Source organism: Rhea americana, unplaced genomic scaffold (genome assembly GCF_003343005.1).
Source record: "Rhea americana isolate MKP2758 unplaced genomic scaffold, rheAme1 scaffold_30, whole genome shotgun sequence".
Taxonomy (NCBI): Eukaryota; Metazoa; Chordata; class Aves; order Rheiformes; family Rheidae; genus Rhea; species Rhea americana.
In genome coordinates this window covers 6997607-7018339 of record NW_028186424.1, presented here as the reverse complement: position 1 = coordinate 7018339, position 20733 = coordinate 6997607, and the positions used below count along the sequence as shown (strand labels likewise).

The 20733-nt window shown below is 38.3% G+C and overlaps 1 protein-coding gene across 1 annotated transcript in view; it reads right to left on the bottom strand.

The window, feature by feature from the left end:
* Positions 1 to 14326: 14326 nt before the first annotated feature.
* Positions 14327 to 20733, bottom strand: part of LOC146593274 (histone RNA hairpin-binding protein-like) — a 6764-nt gene continuing 357 nt past the window's right edge. Inside the window, exons 2-8 of the mRNA XM_085309678.1 lie at positions 20240 to 20368; positions 18375 to 18479; positions 17775 to 17834; positions 17404 to 17535; positions 16577 to 16726; positions 15748 to 15832; positions 14327 to 15162 (exon numbers count right to left, since the gene is read on the bottom strand). Coding sequence (XP_085165804.1) covers positions 15046 to 15162; positions 15748 to 15832; positions 16577 to 16726; positions 17404 to 17535; positions 17775 to 17834; positions 18375 to 18479; positions 20240 to 20368 — 778 coding nt within the window. The 3' untranslated portion in view covers positions 14327 to 15045. The remainder of the gene's footprint in view (positions 15163 to 15747; positions 15833 to 16576; positions 16727 to 17403; positions 17536 to 17774; positions 17835 to 18374; positions 18480 to 20239; positions 20369 to 20733) is intronic.

Sequence of the window (20733 nt, the reverse complement as noted above, 5' to 3'; positions counted from 1 at the left end):
AGAAGCAAGATTTTCCCTCACCCSGACAAGCAGTTAAATTTCCTCTTGCCATAATGTAATTTCTGCCTTCACACAGAGCTCCACCCTATTTGAAGTTCTCTTATCCACCTGGTCCTATCTTTACTTTTGCACTGGCTCTAGCTCTTTGTGTGTCCTTCATTGCACTAGTGCAACTCACTGATGCAGAAGTTGATTTGTCTTACAGCTTGGTATGACAAGTACAAGAGAGGTTACAAAACAAGTGGCAGGAGCATATGGTTGTTTGGAGATGGGGAGGAAGTAGGAAAAAACAGAGTTCTTTTTCAGGAGCAGTGAATTGTTAAACTGCTTGTCCCCTCTTATGTAACTTCATCTCCATCACTCTGTGGAGTCTCTTTCCCTTTACAAGGGCAAACAGCCCCAAAGTCACTCATCATTAAGCAGTACCAATCTTCAAGCAAAACCGCATCACACTTTCACACCTCGGAAATATCTCAAACAAGCTAAAGGAAAAAAAGCCCACATGTAATTCTTCCAGACACAGTTGGTTTGCATACCATTTAGCAGTTTGTCACCTGATGAGGATGGGGGAGGCTGTCCCATCCCAAGCCTTCCCATCCTAAGCTTGAAGCCTAAAGATGGGCTTATATTCACACTGAATTAAACCTCAAAATACTTGTGGAATAATGAGCTATCTATTGAGAGTAACAGAATCCAGCCTAGCCCTCAGCTTAGGATATCTAAGTTCAGGATGTTTGGCAATCCAAAATGCTTTAATGCAGTAAAAGAATCTCATGTTTCAAAACTTGTAATGAGTAACATCAGGTATTTTATATTTTATATATTTGGCCTCTATATCTGACACACTTTATTCACAAGATAAATCTATAAACAACTGCTACACTTGGAAGAACCTAAACCATGGCTCTGGCAAGCAAAGAAGAAAAGCATTTCCTTGTAGATTAATATTTACTGCACAGAGATTCCAAGGCGAAAGCACCAGGAATAGGAATAACCCATAACAAATAGGTTATGTGCAAAGTTTTGTGTTTGGTGCATCTGTCTGTCAGATGAGTTTGTAGTTTCAGTACAACTCCCAAATCATATGGACTCAGAGATCACTCCAGCAGTTGTACTGCTTGTGACTTCAGCAGAAAAGCTACTTCTGTTCAAAGTTATTAACCATCAAAGGCTGGTAATTCCCATCCAAAAGAGCTTACTGATAGATATATACACTACTTAGTTCCTTGTAGGATTTTCCAATGGAATGATCTGTGTTCCATGTCCACAGTGAAATAACAGATTTAAACTGTAGCAAGAAAGAGAGCATTAGCAAGAGCTTCCTAATAGTAAGAATCATGAAGCAGTAGAAGTGATTATCTGGAGAGGTTTTGGAGCCCCAGTGGTGTAGGTTGTTAGGAAGAAGGCTAGGCAATACCTCTCAGGAGTGTGATAGATGAAGCTGACCCTGCCTTGGCAAGGGCATCATCTTGCAGACTCTTCCAATCTCAAGTGATGCTGGTGATCACCTAGAACTTGCTTCAGCTGTTGAATTTGAATCACTTCTTCCACCCACCCCAAAATATAGATGTGGTTATAAATTAGAGCCAAATTAGAAGGGTCAGTAAAGAGTATAAGAATGCAAAAGCATTTAACGTTTTAAACTCTACTGGGTTGTGACTTAAATCAACAGTTTTCAAGTGGTTGTGACCTTCAGCACAACACAATCCTAAGTGGCTGTGCAACAGGAACAGTAAGTCTGTTCTGCTGCATTTCTCTAACAGAATACAACTGCAAAGGATGAAGGAACACATTTTCAGGGATCTCACATAGTTTTTCTGAAAGTCTTTTACTAATTGCTGTAAGATGCCTCACAGACACCATAATCTTACCCCTAGCTCTTCATGGAAGATGAAAGATGAGAATACAATTGGAGATGCAAATTCAAATCTGACCACCCAGATAGGATGGCTGGGTGCCTGGTGAAGGCCCTACATTTGAAAACCATATTCAGTAAGTTCACAACAAAAGAAGCCCAGCATAATTAACACATTGCTGTAGCCTAGAATAAGAAATCAAATGGAGGCAGCAAAGCTAATACAGTAGAACTTGTCTAACTTACCTGTCTAGGTCTGTGCTTTGTGGCCTCTCCCAGCACTTAATTCAGGAGCCATTTCAAGTCAGCGGAAGGATTTCCATTTATCTCAACAGATCTCAGATCAAACAAGTTGTCTGTAAAGCATTTATGTCTATAAAACTTTCAGCCACCAAAGTCTGTTGGATCAGCTACCTGTTCAAATTTATGCAAGTTTTGAAGTTATTTTCTAGTATGAGGTGTAGGCACAGCTGTTGGGAGAGGGTGTTTAGAGAAGGTATTTCTTAATTAAATTATTTTTAAAAGGATAAAAGTGATCTTTCCAACAGCCAAAGGAATGACATGATTTTTCATACTCTGAAGCTAAATACTTCATTGTGCTGAAGGCCAGTTTCTATTCTCTCTGAAAGTGTTGCAGAAAGTTGACAGGAGCTTTAAGAAACCCTACTAGAACTATCACAGTTGTCACTGGGCTTGTCTTTTGTTTGGTTAAAGAGATTATAACTCAGTCAGTAGTAAGCTTTTGATGCCAAAGAGACAGGTTTTTTCAAGATTTCTATGCGAACAGACCTCTCTATGTCTGCTCCATTAAATACACCCACCCAAATAAAGAGAGCAAATCCTTGGACACAGAAGATAAAATATATTTAAATTGTATTAAAGTTATAGTTATTGCAAACTCATGGCGATAAAATGAAGAAAACAAATGAAAATATAAACTGTGTTTCTTCCAGTCAGCCTGCAAATGCTGACAGAAGAAATAAGAACTTGTATCTCATTTTGTTTGGACTGCATGGGAAAGGAGRGAGGACCAGCCAGAGCAGCTGCAAATAACTATGTCTGTTTCAAATTCAGAACAAATCATTTTCCTGCTGTAATTCCTGACAAATAATTTTCTTGTCCAACAATTTTTAGGTTCATCCCATAGGACTGCTGGGATAATCATCCTGACACTGCAGATAACAGGATTGTGATCATAAATCTTAAGATTCAAACACATTCACCATGGTTGGGTGACCACACATTTTAAGGGAAAGAGAGTATTTTTCCCCTGAAAAGATGACAGCACGAAGGGCACGTATGCAGAAAGTGAATTCTATGAATTATGGAACAATGCATAATTTTTATTTTCAATTTGCCATGCACTCCTTATCATTTCACCCACACTCTGCCCACTAATCAAGGCAAGAAGGGTTGGCTAGTGAAGCTGGTTCTGGGTAGATTTATTTGTGGGTGTTGCCATTGGAGCAACAGCAAAAATGCCTTTTTTTTTTTTTTTTTTTTTTTTTTAACAGAAGAATCTAGCCTCTGTCCCAGAATATAAATGACCTTATCTGGGAACGATTATTTTTGCCTACAGAATAACACAACCTTTACTCCAGATTAGCCTTGTGAAGAGCTATTCCAATCAAGTTTGTATAAATGATGAAGGGAAGCAGGTCTATTCTCATTATTTGACCATGGTTGGTAACATTTTGCCTTTTCCCAATGGAAGAGGAGAACTCAGGTATCTAGCGCATATTACTATTACAGAACTACAGAGTTCTGTGTTTCCTTAAGGCATGACAACTTTTGCCTTTTGAAGCTGGTTTATCTTCTGCAGGCAAAATGACAAAAAATACAAAATAAATTATCAATATGAAACACTTGTGTTAGCAGCTGATGAGATGCACTAATACCCAGCCAAACCCTAATAATAACGCTGACTCATATATAAACCGTCACCTACTTAGAGTAAATGGTTTCGTACGTGAATACACTCAAATCTTATTCAATACCTGAACTACAGTGTGAGCCATTTATAGAACTAACCAGAGTCCTACACATCTGTGGTGATCAAAAACAATCACCTTCAAAAGTGTGAGGACTTTAATAAAGGAATATGGCATCAGCGTGCTTCACCCACATAGGCAACATACTTAACTTCTCATGCATGCCACATTATATCACTTGCAAACTAGCATAGGGCCAAAACATTATTTGATGCTACTGTGCAAAGCAGAGGAGGCTCTATGTCTGGACTCACTTTTTTCCCTAAGGACCTTGCCAGCAATTAGCATTTTTTCCTTAAATAGCTGTCAGGTTCTGTGCATAATTCTCTTGTACTAGTAATACATGGTAGATCTTGTAATTTCTGGCCTATCGTTGCAAAGCACTCTCCCCTTCTGCACTCTGCATTCTCTTGTAACTTGTTCTCTGGACACAAAAGATTTCCTCTTTAAAAGAACACAAACAGCAATGGAGCTAAAAACTGGAAGGTGTGGAAATGAAGGACTCTGGAAAAAGCAGAACAAGGATATAGGCTGAACTGCAAATTAGCTGGCAGGCTCTAACAAAGGGTCCCCTTTGCCTCCATTTTCCCTGTGCTGCAGGCAGTCTTGCAAAGCAAACAGACCTCTACAAACAAAGCACCACTGCCACAGACTGCCCAAGCCTTCCTGGAAAAAGTTGGTTAAATCAGTCAGTAAACAGTTTTGTCCGGATTGCAATGAAAGTGACTTGGAGCACAGTGAAAGCTTCTTACCTTCTTTCTTTGTTCCAACTGCAAAGGCTCGCGCTACAGGACCCTCATACTCTTGCTACTTGGTTTATATATTCTATGTGCGTGGGAGTGAGTGTTCAGGGATTTAGGAAGGGGGGTAAGGGGGAAGAGTCCAAACAAAACATTTAAATGTAATTCCTTTGATGGAGCAGCTGTGAGAGGGCAACCATCTGAGACTTTATTTTGATAGGATATTTCAGAGACTGCAGTTTTACCTTTATTAAATATGCTTCAGAAGCAGCACGGAAATAATGTATCCACTGCCAGCCTCTCCTCAAATCATCTCGTTTGCATAGTGGACCTCTGTTCTACATTCATATGCAACACCAACTGATACTTCATTTTCCCCCTTTCTCATGTCCTCCCCCTGCCCTCTTCTCTCTCAAACATTGCACACAAGAGCTATTTCCTGAACAGCACAAGCAAAAAAGGAAGGATGAGGACAGTCTCCTTTGGGAGAAGTCTGTACAATAGACCCTAAATGAGAAAGATAATTCACAGGGCATCATGCCTAGTAATTGGGCTACCTGCTTCATTCCCCAATTCTTTACAYGCTTTCTTGGGCCAGACCAGTACATCACTTAGTCCTTATCTCCACGGGGCAACGAGCACGGTCCACCAAAGAACAGTGGAGCAGCATTAGAACTTGGAGCAGCCTAGCAGCGTAATGCAGCCATACTGCAGCAGATCCAAACTATTCTGTGCACAGAGCTATGCTGAACTACTTGTCCACAGGAGTGCAAATTACTGCTAGCTTGAATCGCTCTGCACCACACTTCTGTACCTAGTAGATAATCTCTCTACCTGCCCTATCTCAGGACCACCTGAAAAATAGGAATGTTGGTAGCAAGTGACTTTACAGGGAATGCCTGGAGAATAAACAAACTTGTTCTGCAAATCTGCAACCCTGGGCTCACAAACTATTCAACCCTTTCCATCTAAAGTTGGTTAAATCAATGCTAAGGACACAAGAGCACTACAAGGCCAGGCTAGCGTGAGCAGTGGACTGGAATTTCTTAGATAAATGACCACATGGCAAGGCAATGAATCAGCTATCTGCAATGTTATGCCATTTTATTTCAATGGAAATGGGAGAAGGCAGAAGAGTCTTTGAAGTTTTCTTTTTTCAGTTTTATCCTCCATATTCAATGCACACCAGCAGGTTTTTCAAGCTTATTAGAAGAGTCATTTCTGCATATAACTAGGAAAATTAGGTAAGCCTTTACCAATAGGTCTAAACCACTCAAAAATGTAGCAAAGAAACTCAGAGTCACAGAGCTCTCTCTCATTATTAGCTTCTCTACTATGCAGTAGTGACAATTACAGAGCAAAGTTTAAATGCTCTTCCCTCCCTCTCAAACCATTCATTCACATCTTCATAGCCTAGCACCTAGTTCCCTGGCTAAGCTCGCCAGTACCTCTGCATACTTGGTATTTGCATCATTAATATCAGGTGTGCAAAAACAATAAACCTCTGTCATACGCTAAAACACATCCAATAGCATCTGGATAGGGAGAACAGGCGTAAGGTTACCTAGGAGCTTTAGGATTTTCTCTGAAGCTTGTGGGTTTTTTTTTTCCTCCCCCTCTTCCCCTCTACTTCTCTCAATGGTCTAGTGCCCTCAGAGTCCAGGCACAGACACCAGCTGGCCCTAGCAAAGGCCACATCCCCCACTGCCAGTGTTGTTCTCTTCAGCTCAGCTATATGGATGCCTTAATTGCATGCATGTCTTTCAGGCTATTCTCCATGCATGAGCTGTCAGCAAAACCTTGCTGGAAACACTGGAATTTCACATTTTTCATGGAGATTTGCCATATCAAATGGGCAGTTTTACATTTTCCATGAAATTCCTAATGACTACAAAAAACACAGCCATAGCATTTGGAAGGACTTGCTCAGCTTGCCTTCAGGCACCATTTGAGTGTTAAACACATGTGTGTGAATTTACTTAGCATATCATTTCAGGGATGAGATTGGAATATTTTTTGTTGCAAATGACAGGACAGAAGCATGCATTCATCCATTCATAAACTCAACTTGTGGCACTGCACACTGGGGAAGGGAGCTTTTGCATCATTTTTAAAACAGAAAGAGTGCAAAGCCCTGTCAAATGACAATATCCATCCAAGCTGTCATTGCCAATCACTTGAATGAACTGCAGCAGAGAGTATTTTCCACAATGAGATACCAATGGGGGTGACCATTAGGTCAGGAATCTTATTTTCTCAGCTCACCAACCCTTGCAAATAAATTCTCACCAAAAGGAGAGAAAAGCCTCATTGATTTGACAAGYGATCAGACATTGCAGTTGTCATTTTCCCAGCAGTTGCTAGCATATTTTTGCCTGGTGTGAGAGATATGAATTTCCTGACTTAACCTATCAGGGTCTTAAAGGGATCATCCCTTTTACATCTACATCCTTGTGAAAAGTGCAGCTCACAGCAATAAGCAGACTGAAAGACAGTCTCAGCTTTAAAATGTTATTACAACAGTCAAGTTCAAACAGAAGATCTACTTTGTTCAGTTAGTTGGACATACTCTACGAACAAGATATTCCCTCACACACAAGCGAAACCACTTTTTCTTTGTACAGCGTATCTTTTCATAAAGCAAACCCATTAAACTGCGTATACATCAAAACCAAACCAATTAGGCTAAGAAAGCAAGAAAAACTGTATTTGCCCAAGAAAGCAAGCACATTTTCAGATTTCTGTTCCTAGAAATGAACACTGAATTTTCACAACTATTTAAAACAAGCAATCTTAAAATTTTGCACTAAAGTGAAGAAATTCTTATGCTGAATTCCAGCACAGGTCCCCAATTCTATTAATAGTCCTAGTAAAAGAGACTTGTCCTAGAAGATCAAATATATTTTGGTTCCATGCTGCTCTGAATCCACCTTAACTTTAAAATTTATAGCTTGAAAGTTCATGTTAGACTTGTTACGGAGTTTTTTTTGTAGGAAGTATCTTCTTAGTGTTACTATTCAAAAATTAGCCGAAGTAGAATCACATTGATTCTAATTACATACTTTTATTTTTATTTATTTATTTTATCGGAAGTTTCTTTGGGAATGGTTTCTGACCACAAGGAGAGCATGACCCCTACCATAAGGATAGTTAAGAGCCTGMAGGTATGTGATAGACCTTGGTTTAACCACCTTCTCCAAGTCAGGCGGAGCAAGGACCTGATTCTGCGTTTCCTAGAGGGGCATCGTCTCTTTTTCCATTAAAAACAAACAAAAAAAAAAATTGGAGATACAGAAATTTTTCACATTATGAAAAGCCTGTCCCCACTCACTTCTAGATAGTTTCCAGAGAACTAGCTTAAGTGCTTGCCATCTTTGTCTGAAGAAAACTACTTCAGCTAGCCTAAAGCTAGCCTTAATTTTGTAAATTAAGATTTACAAAACCCCATTCATTTTTTATTTTTCAATAATAAAACTGCATTAGGTCTCAATCTATGACATTATTATTCAGAAAAAAAAATCTTTCAGTTTATTGCTGACCTAAACCTCGATATCTTACAAGAAAGCAAAAATTAAGAAGATACAGTATCCAGTAAATATCAGAAGCACTTACACCAACTTTTTAGTAGAGATGTATTTTGAGGAGATGAAAATCTGAAGTAGTCAGAATGCTCCATTACAAATAAAAGATCAGAAGTCTAATAAAGTATCACCTCTATACTTTTCTCTTCATGCCATACTTTGTCTAGGATAAAGATTGTTCCTGCCAGTTTACTTTGTTCTGCTCCTATTTTTAAAGTCAGTGAGAACAAGGAGAAGAAATTTTATGGTCAAATGCTAGAGAAAAATTTTAAGTTATTCTTTTGGTAAATTGACAGTTTTATCCCTAGACTTAGTATCAAATGTATTTCCCATCTTCAGACTGCCTTTGTTAGTCAGTACTGTATATTCTCTTACTTATGCATTCTTTGTGTCATCCACAATGGCCTTACCAGTATATTCTTTTCAGTTATTGCTAATTCCCTATCTTGATTTCACATCCAACACTCCTACTTCAATGTAAATTTCTAATTCGTATTATAATTTTACTGCACTGATCTGATGATTTGTTAGATATATGAGAAACATACTTGTTAAGAACATGTTAAAGAGCATGGCTTCAATCTTGCATTATAAACCAAAGAGACAAAAAACTCATTGTGATCCTCCATTCTTACTCACCCCTTACCAGAGAATAGTTTATAACTTGATGGTATTTGATGACCTGTCCAGGAAGCTTCTGAAAAGATTAACTGGGCACAAAATACTGAAATGAGTTTTCCTAGGGAAACCTCTAAACCTCAGGAAAAGATCAAGTTTTTTATTTTTTGCATAAGGAAGATGTCTCCATAAAGCAATTTAAATAAGCATTTTCAGATATTTGTACCATGCAGTACTAAGGATTTTAAATTCAAGTGGGCTCATAGTATTTGTCAGGAGGACTTTTTTTTTCCACCTAAAGTCCATTTTTTTCCTCTCTCTGTCTGTTGTTAAGTTACTATTATCCTCCATCCCTGTAATAATGGGCTTAAGATCAAGTGAAACTGAAAATGGAAAGAACAGTGAAAGATGACAGACTTGAAGGGATTTTATTGGAACTATAGGTTGCTCCTAAGGTCAGAATCAGTAAGTATAATTAGATTCCTGGCATTTACAACAAATGTAAAGCAACTCTGAAATTTCTTTTGTATGCATGTAATTAAACATGCACTTTTACTGCCCTCTGCAGTATTGCAAAGTTACTTTGATTTTAGAACATGAAAGCTGATTGAAAGAGCAGATGCAAATCTTCACTTCTATACTGCACTCATATTTCTGAGGACAAAGAATTTTTTAGAAGAAATGGAACAGCCCCTTTTTAAAGAAACACAGAAGGGGACTTTGTTTTTACTAATAATTACAGCCCTTTCAACACCTTCCAGGAAAATTTTCAATAGTCTTGAAAAAAAATAGGTCATTCCCAACATAGACAGCTGAACCCTAGCTTAACTCATCAAGAAAGCTCCAGTTTTCCACTTAAAGCTAACTGATTTCTCAAGTGCATGAATCAGCATCTTAATGGATAAATTAGTTTCCTATTGTGTTTAAACACAGTCCAAGGGAGGTAAATAGCAAGCTTAAAGAATGAAGAAGCCAGCACCGGTGGTAATTCAAATATACAGTGGGGGTMAGAACTGAGAGATGCCAGATCTTGATTCCTGGTATGTTTTACATTTAGATACTATACAGATACCACAGAATTAAATACTGGATGTATTCAGTARATTCTGCCCAACAATACTACTTTCTCCCCCAGCTAGTCTGCCATTTAGACTACACCTTAAGTACACTGGTTTCTTTGAAAATAAATAAAATGGATTCTAACACTGCCCAAAGTACCTTAAATCTCTCAACTGTTTGTATACTATTTTTCCAAAATTATCTGTATATGTCAGGAAGTACTTGAAGTCTTCAACGCTTATTAGCCAATCTTCTCAAGTTTTGAGAAATCATATAGATGCATCTCAAGAAAACACAGAAGAATGAGGGAACTTTCAGTATTTCTCTCAGAGCAGCTCTTTGACCAGTCCAGGTATTTCAGTTGAATATACTCGATCATTCCCCAAGAGACTTCTGCATGGATCCAGATTAAAGCAGAGTTACAAAAAAGTTGCCTCTATACCAATGCCTTACGCATATCAGCAACATGAYGAAACAATCATTTTGATTCCTGAAAATAACTTTACTAAACATAGCCATTTAAACAGTGCTTTGCTCATGTGTATTTATGATTCAGAAACGAATTCATTGAACAAAGCAAGTTTTAGTTTGGTTTCCTTAAAGAGACTTAAATCACTGTATTGTCAGGTCCTTTTTTCTTCTGCTTTCCTCTTCCTCCCTAATTTCTGAAYTAGCTTTCTAATTCTGTCTATATTTAACAGAAGACTAGATATAATTTTCCTTTCAGCTTTATGATATAAAAACTAAGTAATAAAGGAAGACCCGATTAATGCCCATGCGAAGGAAGAGCAGGGACAGCTTAGCACTAACCTGTTCCGCCTGCSATTCTATCAGCACAGATTCACCAACTATCCAGTCAACACAGATGTAGCTTTAAATTGGCCATGGCTAAGACTGCTCTCACTTAGCCAGGCATGATATGAAGGATGCTGAAAGAGGATTCAAGACTTTTCCTATGAAAGGAGTAAGAGAATCATGAAACAAAAGGCACAAATCTTTAAGAAAGCAAGGTTCACAAGTTCTGTGGCTTACATTTAAAAACATTAAGAATTCTACCTAGCATTTCTAAAGTTGACAGAAGTACTCGCCAATTCTCCATCTTAAGTAAATTTAATTATGTGAAGTTGCAGTTGAACATACAAATGTTGTATCTTTTGTAAGATTCCAAACATACCCTAAAAGGATAAAGTTATCCCACGTTTAACCACCAGAGGGCTTTAACAACAAAAAGAAGCTGCTTTCCAGCTCCATGTTCAACACCTTTGGAAAGGATTCAAACTACGTGGTCACTCGCTTTAGACACCTAGCTAAATGCAATCCATAAAAATCTTCTCTAAGTAGTTGAAGAAAAGCAGAATARCTTCTAGGATTAAGAACAACGGTACAGATACCCAGCTGTCTTGAGATCAGTTCAAAAGCTGAGCCCATTTTAGCAACAGTCACCAAACAGTCCAGCTTAAAGAAATTACTAGGCTCAAACTGTCTACTTACACATACCTGGGCTAGGTATGCTGAACAGCACAGACTTCACCTAAGGMTTGCTTTTAAGGTAGCCAAGCAAAAATAAGTTATCTGTAAACAGCCAAAGTTCACGAGAGAAAGATAACACAGGATGAATTATTAGTACAGAGAGGAACAGCAAAAGAGCCTTATTCTTCAGAGGCAGGGGCAACCCAGCACAGAATGAGTCATTCTTCTATCTTCCAGTACACAGGTGGAAAAGGAACCGACAAGGTGCAACACAATGGAAATTCTGCAGAACTTAAAAGCCAAGRAAGGACCTGAAAATAAGATGGCATCCGTGCCTAGATAGGGGAATTGGATCTGGTCAAGAAGCAAGGGGTAGGCTGGAAAAGCATCATTATTCTCAAACAGATGACTGTTGTGTATGAAAGCATTTGTAACAGCAGAGTCAGGAGGCAAGCTGCATGCAATGCCGAGAGCAAGATGATCACACTCTAAAGGCCTGTGATAGAAATCTTGGCTGCATGATATCAAGTTAGTTGGYTTTGCCTAGAAGTACATATAAACTACCCACCGAAGAGAGACTGTATGAACTTAGAACTATCTCAAAACATTTGCTAAAGGAGAAACATCTTATGCATTTCATTCTAACAGAAAACCCACACTTAGATGAGGTGTTTGCCCAATACATTAGTACTCCACAGAGGTACTATGATTCTCCAAGATTTTTTACCAACATTTTTCCCATACTTGAATTTTTTGGYGAGAGAAAGGGTCCTGTATTTCCTTTACAAACCCCAAAGAATGCAAGTCACAGAATCCTAGTGACTGTCACAAAGAACCTGAATTACACACAAAAGCTTTTACAGTATTTTTCATTTAAATAAGTCTCAAATACCCTAGCTAGAGGCTTCYTGTAAAGAATGTGAAGTTATGCAAGAAGCATCATAAAAAGCTTTCCATAGATATGAAGAGTGACAGATTTCTGGAGAATAAACAGGAGAAGATGTATACATTTCAGAGCTATCTCAGTGGATACCTGCTGGGTATGATATTTTTATTTAGAAACTAGTTTTAAGTATCCTTACTCATTGGAATCAGCCTTTAAGCAATCTTTTTAATATTCCACCGATTTTAACTTGGTCAGTCGTCTAGAGAACATTTCTTCTCTCTCTCCCCCCCCGCCACCCGCTGGCCTTAACCATGCAAGATGCATTCTGACACTCACATACAGGTTAAAAAGATTTAAAAGATTCCCCCCTCCCATTAAAAGTCTCACCTAATCTTTGCTCCCTTAGCACAGGGCTCCAGTAATGCCTCATTCTGGTTCTATTGATTCACTACAGGACTATTTAAGGTGACATTTTATGGCCCATGTTACCCAGGAGATCAGATTACATGAATCTGTTAGTACCTCAGGACTTATATTAATTCAAATTATCCTGAACAGTCTAGGTATATACTTGAAGAGTTCTGCCACTTTAACTGTATCAGGTTTTGATTTAATCTGAAGTTAAGAACAGAATGCAGAGATACTAATTCACTGATCACCTAATTACTTACAAAGCCATTACAGTATGATAACAGCAAACTAGAAAGCTTGAGCATTATGCTGGTAGGAAACAGATCTCCAATAGAAGTACCTGGTATCTCCTGAAAACACATGAATTGAAACAAAATCTAGATGTAATATATTATTGAAAAGTGTCAAGTTCTTCAAGCTTATGAAAAGAGAATCAAGGTAACCTAGGCAACCTATGAAATATTAGTTTACAGTTACTCAATGTGATTTGCTACAGGATTTTTGCCTTACTCRTTTCACATTGGATAAAAGCACTATGTCATTAAAAATTAATACTTTACACTTGACTGATAGTTGTGTGAACTTTTCATTGCTTAACATTCAAACCTGTTGTTGGCTTCATGTCACTCATTACTGATCTTCAAAACAAYTAGAAAGTATCCTCAAAAGTCTCCTTTGACAAGTTTAGTACCACTAGTTACAAACAGTAAGTGGCAGAGACAGAACTCTAAGCTTAAAATGACTGACTCACGTTAGATGCATCAACCATAAACACATGCAATTGTCTGGATTCCAGTTAGACATGGAAGAGCTTGGCCTGACCTTAAGACTACCTTTATTGAAAAGGATATAGGAAAAACTTTCTGAAGTGACTGGTAGCTCAGGCTACAAATGTGACAACAAAGCTGCTAAGAACAGTAGGGACCATGTGGTCAGGAAATGAATATGAAAGAAAACGAACTAGGGAGACAGCAGAAGGCAACACACAGAATAGAGGGATCAGAACTAGGAGCCATTGAATCGATCCCAATAAACCTTCTCTTAGGTATATATACTCACTGTCCTAAGGGCATTGAGTGAGAGGAACTGTTAGTTTGCTGCCTTCTCTGAGTAAAGACAACATACAAAAAAGGCTGTCTGYTTAACACCAGAGTGCAGCTTCATCTTCATCCCAGCCACAGCTTCCTCTTGAAATTTCCCCCATCAGATCTTAGACAAGAATCTTAGGGGTGCCTGATGGATTAGATAATTAGTAATACTTCTGACAGCTAAGATACACATTTGAAAGTTGAGAAGTTTTAACCTGACAATTTCTTAACACTCACACTCAAAAATTCCAAGATAAAACCAGGTGACTTTCCTCGATAAAAGGTTCTGTTTAATAAACAAGACTGAACTTTCCACCTACCTCTTCTAGCAGCRTTCTAGATAACTGAGCTTGATAGCRAGCCAATGGACAACTACTAGTCTCAGCTATTTCTAAGGAGCCTGCAAAATGTCAGCAGGCTTACTCAAATAACTTTAAGCCTCAAATTCACTGCAATGCCTATATAAATGCAAGTAGGTTAGAGAAAGTCAGAAGATGGTGTTAAAGAACATTATATGCAAGTGTAGGTATTAATACYAGTCTCAGATATATATTTTAATGCATGTTACCAGCATTTTGTTATCCACAGAACACAATTAATATGAAATGAAGCTTAAGAGGCATAAAATAAACACACGTCCATTTATTTTCCAGCAACATCCCATACAAAAAAAGCAATGGAAACATTAACTGCTTTCAGCAGAAAGACTGTACAGTGTTATCATTTACAACAGTTTTACATTTAAAATCAGCAAATTAAAGAGACTTGAGCATTTTGCCTAGACACTGTTTTCTTGACTGCTTTAAGAGTTCATGACTATTTACAGACTTCTCAGGCTACTGCTTTTAACTGCAGTGGCCCTGTTTGCTAGTACTAATCATCACCATGGTTCAGCTGCCACCTGCATTACGTATTGATAGACCTTTCATAGCAGAGCCAGGCGGAAAAGCAAAGTAATACATAGATGGTCAAAACATCTCCCTACTTTGCTTTTGATCTGCAGGCAGCAAGTGAAATAAACTCAACTATGGGAAAAACAATGAGATGTAACTGAACTATTTATAATTACTTGTGGACAGCATTGCCTTTGGCTATTTTTGTATTGAAAAGTTTTATAAAAAAATCTGATACGYATAAATTAGAAGTTAAAAAGAAGTCACACAACTTAATTCTATTTTTACATAGGTTTGGTCCACAGGATATATAGACCAACCACAGCTTAGAGAACAGTTTAACTTTGCTCAAGTTTTCATACTATTAACAGGTAGATAACACCCAGTTGATTAATCAGGCTAACCTTTCAAATTTAAAAGAAACTTCCATTAAAACAGTTTGCCCAAGACTATTTAACTCACAGTGTTGAAATCTTTAAGTGGCTCACTCAAACATGCTTCTAAGTCAAATTCACCTTCTGCTTGATAGTTGACATGTCTGACTTTTGTGGGAGTGCCAGAATAAGTGTCCTAGAATAMAAAGTCAGTGAATAATTAGTAGTCAAATGCAACTTCATTATGCAATAACATTTCACTTCTGTAATTCATTTAGCCTACGCTATAMGATGCTTATGAGCACTTTAAATATTAGAGAAAAACAAGACTAGTATAAGACTGAAGAATTTAAATGACTGCTTCTCTGCTCATCCAACTATTTTCTAAGATTTCTTTAATTATATGTTCAAAGGATCTAAATATTCAGGCACTGAAATATTATACAGATTCAATATTCAGAGAAAAAACAGTAAGAAACCCATATTAAATCTTTATGGAAGTTTACTGTCCAGCTGTGCAAAATGCTTCCAGCATACAAAAATAGCCTACTTCAAGAAGCAAGTGCGCCATGACAGTTTTATTAATTATGTCCTGCTTAAACATTAGGTATCACAGTCTTAACAAGTGTTTTCTATGTACACTGCAGGTCACAAGTGATATAAAATAGTCTGTCTACACCTGGCACCTTACAGAGTCCGATGTATTCAAGCTACCCTGGATATAATTATAATTAATGGATTGATTATTAAAAACATTTATGCAAGTGACAGATATTCTTACATCATTATCTTGAGAACTTGTTTGAGATTCAGTAGAATTGCTTCCTATGGATTCTGTCTCCATCTCGCCAAGATCAACAGGACTACTGTAAAATAATTCAAAAGCATACAGCTTAGTATGAGAAAACTAGGTTTGTTCTAAGTTTATTGCACTTTGTGAGTGTGGTTCTAGAAGTGGTGCCARAACAAGAACAAAGAGACCTATGGAGATTATAGGGACAAAGTTGACAAGTTGTTAAGACCAAACAGAAAAATAAGTTAACWAACACAGTCAAAACATCCACCCCTCTGCTCCAAAAACAAGAATTTATACCACTGCTCTTGAAATAACAAATTAAAAGAGTATAAGGCATGTTTCGTATATTGTATTGKTCTAAGCTCAATATTCCTGAGTCATCTGCAAGTAAGTTAGTCAAACTTTCCAGCAATGCTTTCACCACAAGTCACTTTTGTCCTCTGAGAATTAGCCTACAGACTATTCTGAAAGGACTAGCCTGCCTCGCTGGTGTGGTACATCTTTTTATAGAGCGCTGCAGTAGGACCCAGGATTTCACCCTGGGGAAATTCACTRAAGAAATGAGGCTTTTCTTTGCAAGGACATTGGCTTAATCTAGTCCCACCAACTAAGTCCAAAAACCTTCAAAAGTTAGCTAACACATTTGTCYGCAAAAGAACAGAATACCTCTAGATGGCACTAGATATAGACAAGCAGCTAGTGAAAACATTCAGTGATCACTGATGGGTCTCAAAAAGGGCTATGTTGTTTTCTCTGAGCATAAAATCGTATATATTAAGTTTCTTTAAAGATATCCTGAATACTCAATACATACATTTCTTGCAGATCACATCCTTCTTCAGTAGGTGGATCCCAGGAATGCAATGCAACTTTCCATAACTTAATTTGCTGGTCCCATGACCKACGGCTGTACTTCTTAAATTTATTTGGAGTTCTGGGATGAACTCCTGGTATACGATGGCATCTATTCAGATACGAGACAAAAAAAAATAATGCTTTTGCTTTTCACACAGACATATCAAATAGCTTTAAATTCTAAGACTGGTTGCCTGCTAAACAGGCTGATTGCAGCCCAAGCACATTCTGAAATAAGTAACAATCACTTGGACAAAACACTCCACAATCGGCACAAYTCTAGCCCTTAAGTGAGAGGTTATCTCCATATTTGCACTTTTGGATTTTCCATCTTTGGGTAGTTTAAACATAGATTAATCAATCTTAAGTCTGAAAATTTCAGCATGCAGCTTCTGCATATAACATCTTTTAAAGTTAAGAGCAACTAGGCTCTGTTTTACCTTTTAGTTTAGTAAGGGAAAAAGCTGCCTGAAAAAAAAAATCATTTCTTCTAATTGATTATTACAACTAGAATAAAGAACAGCTTCACTTTCATTTTCGCAACATGAGAAAGTCCTAAGTGATATTCCTCATGCAAAGTAGTTGGGGGAAATAATCCAAGTCAAGTTACATATAATCGTTAGTTTCAGTCATCTTGGAGGGGATAAAAGTCTTAGAAAATCACATTTGCAGATGCCTTCATCTTAATATGCCTCAGGTACCAAGCTTACCCTATTAATATACTTATAATGAACAGGTATGGCATAACTGCACATTTACAGTTTTCCAGAAATTCAAACACCTTACCTAGGAACTTCTTTAATGTATCTATCATATGCAATTGTGTTTTTTCCATAGTTTATCTGTTTTTGTCTTCTCATCAAAACTACTTCATCCGTCTCAAGTTCTACTGAGACACTGGACTCCTTTGAATCAGAACTACAGAAAAAAAAATGGGAGTATTAGAAAACAAATGACAGTGAAAGAAATACATGTAGAAGTTGAAAAGTTCACCTATTTCTTAAAAGCAGTTGATAGGGTTCTTATTGAATTAAGATGTTGGAACAGACTTATAATGAACTATTTCAAGTTGAGGATTTTCAGAAGCAACATGACACGTGAAATTGAGACCCATTGTCAGGATTTCCCTCAACTAAGCTAAAAAWATTTTATCTCACCTTCCAGAGGAGGACTTCCTTTCTCTTGAAAATTCATTTATTAGGAGTTTTCTTCTATATCTGTAARAGTTCAAATCAATATTCTTAAGAATATACACAAAGAGAAAATATAAGATTTCCCCATACACAGAGCTCATMGCTGATTTTCCTTCTCAATTAAATAAGTAACAATCTTGAAGTTAACCCATAGACTATAAATATCTTCCCATTGAGGGAAAAATTGAAAGATCTGTTCCATAGACCCCCAAACTTACTTTTCACAAGTTGTCTCCCTAAAATTCTTGTTATAGTAACTACATACAAAAACAGCAATCAGTGCACTGACATTCAAATTCASAGATCTAGGACAGGATTCTTCCAAAAGGGTGACATTCAGCAATAGACATTACCTTTCCAAAGAGTATGCTGTGTCACTCCTGTAAGACCCCTAGTGGGCCAGCAAAAGCTGACCTAAAAGCAGAATTTACTATCTGCAGCTGTCAGGCGTACATTAGTCTGACTTTACTATAATTGTGATGTAAAATCCAACTCAGTACATATTCTGCAAGACAAGTACCATTTCCCCTCCTTCTCCCATTTCATCTTACACACTCATGGTACCTTGCAATTTCTTTGTTAACRCTGGTCCTCATTTCATCTTCTTCCACTGCAGTTCCCCAGTCTGAACACCGTGAAAGGGGTCCAGGGCCTTCTGGTGTTGTAAAACTGAGAAGAGCACCTCTACATTAAAATTTTATTTTAGAATATTTCCCCATATTCCCCCCATTTTTAGCTTACTAGGTATTTCATGTATTATTTATAGTACTACTTATTATTCGTGAGAATCTTGTATAGTTCTATTAAAATGTAACCRTTTTAAACCTCATTGTAGGGTCTCACTTCGGGTTTGGAGCGGGCGATTTTTTTTTTTTTTTTAAGTTTACATACATGTGTAGAAAGGTGCCAATGTTGCAAGCAATCCAGTCTACARTATTTTTCATATTATAGCTGCTTTCCTTCAGAAAACTTATGTTAAATACCATTATAACTCATTTACTCCCTTATGTATTTCCAGTCCACTAAAGTAGTTAAATATTTACCCTTTCATGATCGCAGACCCAGCAGAGAAGTGGCAAAAATTAGAGCACAGAATTAAGTTGTACAACTACTGAAATAAAACTATGTGATGGCACCAAGACCTTCCCCTCATGAAAACATAATTTGAAGGACAAGCAAACACAAAAAAAATAAAGTTCAATTTTTAGCTCATAAACTGAGAYTTGTTCTGACCTTGCAAACTGATAACTTAACAACTGTCTGTATTGTAGCCCATTAATGTCATGAACAGATCGAGACTGCTGCAGGGCAGCGGGAGCTAACAGCTAATTTCAGATTCTTAAATAYGTTTTCCAACTTAGCTCTCTGTCCTCCTGATGACTGAATTTCTTCAAAGTACAAACTCAAAACTGTAACCTACAGTCCAGAGCTTTTTCAGTAAATTTGACAATATTCTGGAGAGTTAAGATTCTGCTCAGAAGAGTCCTCTGAAGTCAGGGAGTTAGATCATATCTGAACTAAAACCTGTTCCAACTCCCTCTCTGCTCCCAGATCAGAAACAGGCTTGCACTACTACTTCAGCTTTTTTGTTAAATTCAAACTAGAAGTCCTCTTTACATAAAGAAACCTCCCCAACACACACACACACATACACCAAAGAGCAGAGGTCCCTTTGCAAATACCTGTTCAAACTACAAACACTTGCTACTTCTAACATTTGCTCACAGTGACCCCTAATTGTGCTGAGAATGCAGACTATCAACTGTTCTCCCATGGTAGAAAACTGTGCATTATTGGCAGGAGCATCCCATAAGTACCTGGTTAGTCCCACCACGTCAGCTTTTTCCTTAACATTCTGTCACACCCTTTTGCACATATTTGTTTCTGTACCAGTTCTACGTATAWAGGAAATAAGGGAAATATGAGAGGATCTACATGTTTCTCTTGATTATTTTACTCTGTAACAATCTTGATAYCACCCCTACTCAACTCACTAGACCCTCATCCCCACGCATCAGTTCACACTTGAGTAGGAACTCTGGGTCTGGGCTAAGATTGCAAATAGCGCTTAAACTCTGCCAGAGGAGCAGGAAAGAAAGGCTTCAATCCCATAGATTGACTYTTTGATGTATGACCCAGCCACTATGATGCTGGCTCACAATAAATGGCAGTAAACAAGCATAGAACAGGATAGAARATGATGAAGACTGTAATGCTAGACATACGAATGAAAAATATTTTTTAAGAAGTGGCTCCAGATACAAACACTAGGCTAGATTCTTTTCCTTTCTTAAAGCTATTTAACACAAGCAATAYCTGAATGCATAGGACTTGAAAAACTAAGTTCAATAACCAACCTGACACCTCCTGGTGCGTGACGGAGCAGAGACTTGCTCCTGGTGCTTTCGTGCCACACAAGTGTCACCTACCTGTCCAGCCTGCTGTCAGAAGGCCTATGCTCATTTTCATCAAAAACAGATGAATCTGGTTCATTCTTTCTCCGTTTTCCATCTGCTCCACGTTTCCTTCCTTGAGACCACCGAGGTGGAGGCTGTGGGCTGGCAACAGGCAAGTAAAACCAACGTGAAGTAGTAAGTCCTTTTTGATCTTTGAAACACTGCCACATGCAGATGTGGTAGTTTATTCATCAGCTTCACTCCAACAAACGGAGCCCTGTGGTGCCACGGCAGCTTCTGGCCTTAGGGCTCTGCAGAGGGGTAACCGTAAACGCCCCCCCAGAACCCTCAGCCTCTGCCCGGCAGCCGAAGCGAGGAACGGCGACCTGCGGCCTTTCGCCCTCCCCGCCCCAGGGGCTTCAGCCCCGCTTCCCCCGGGGGCCCGGCCCGGCCCAGCTCTGCGCCCGCCAGGCCCCGCCGGCGGCGCCGAACATGGCGGCCGCGCAACAGCGCGCGGGGGCCGTTAA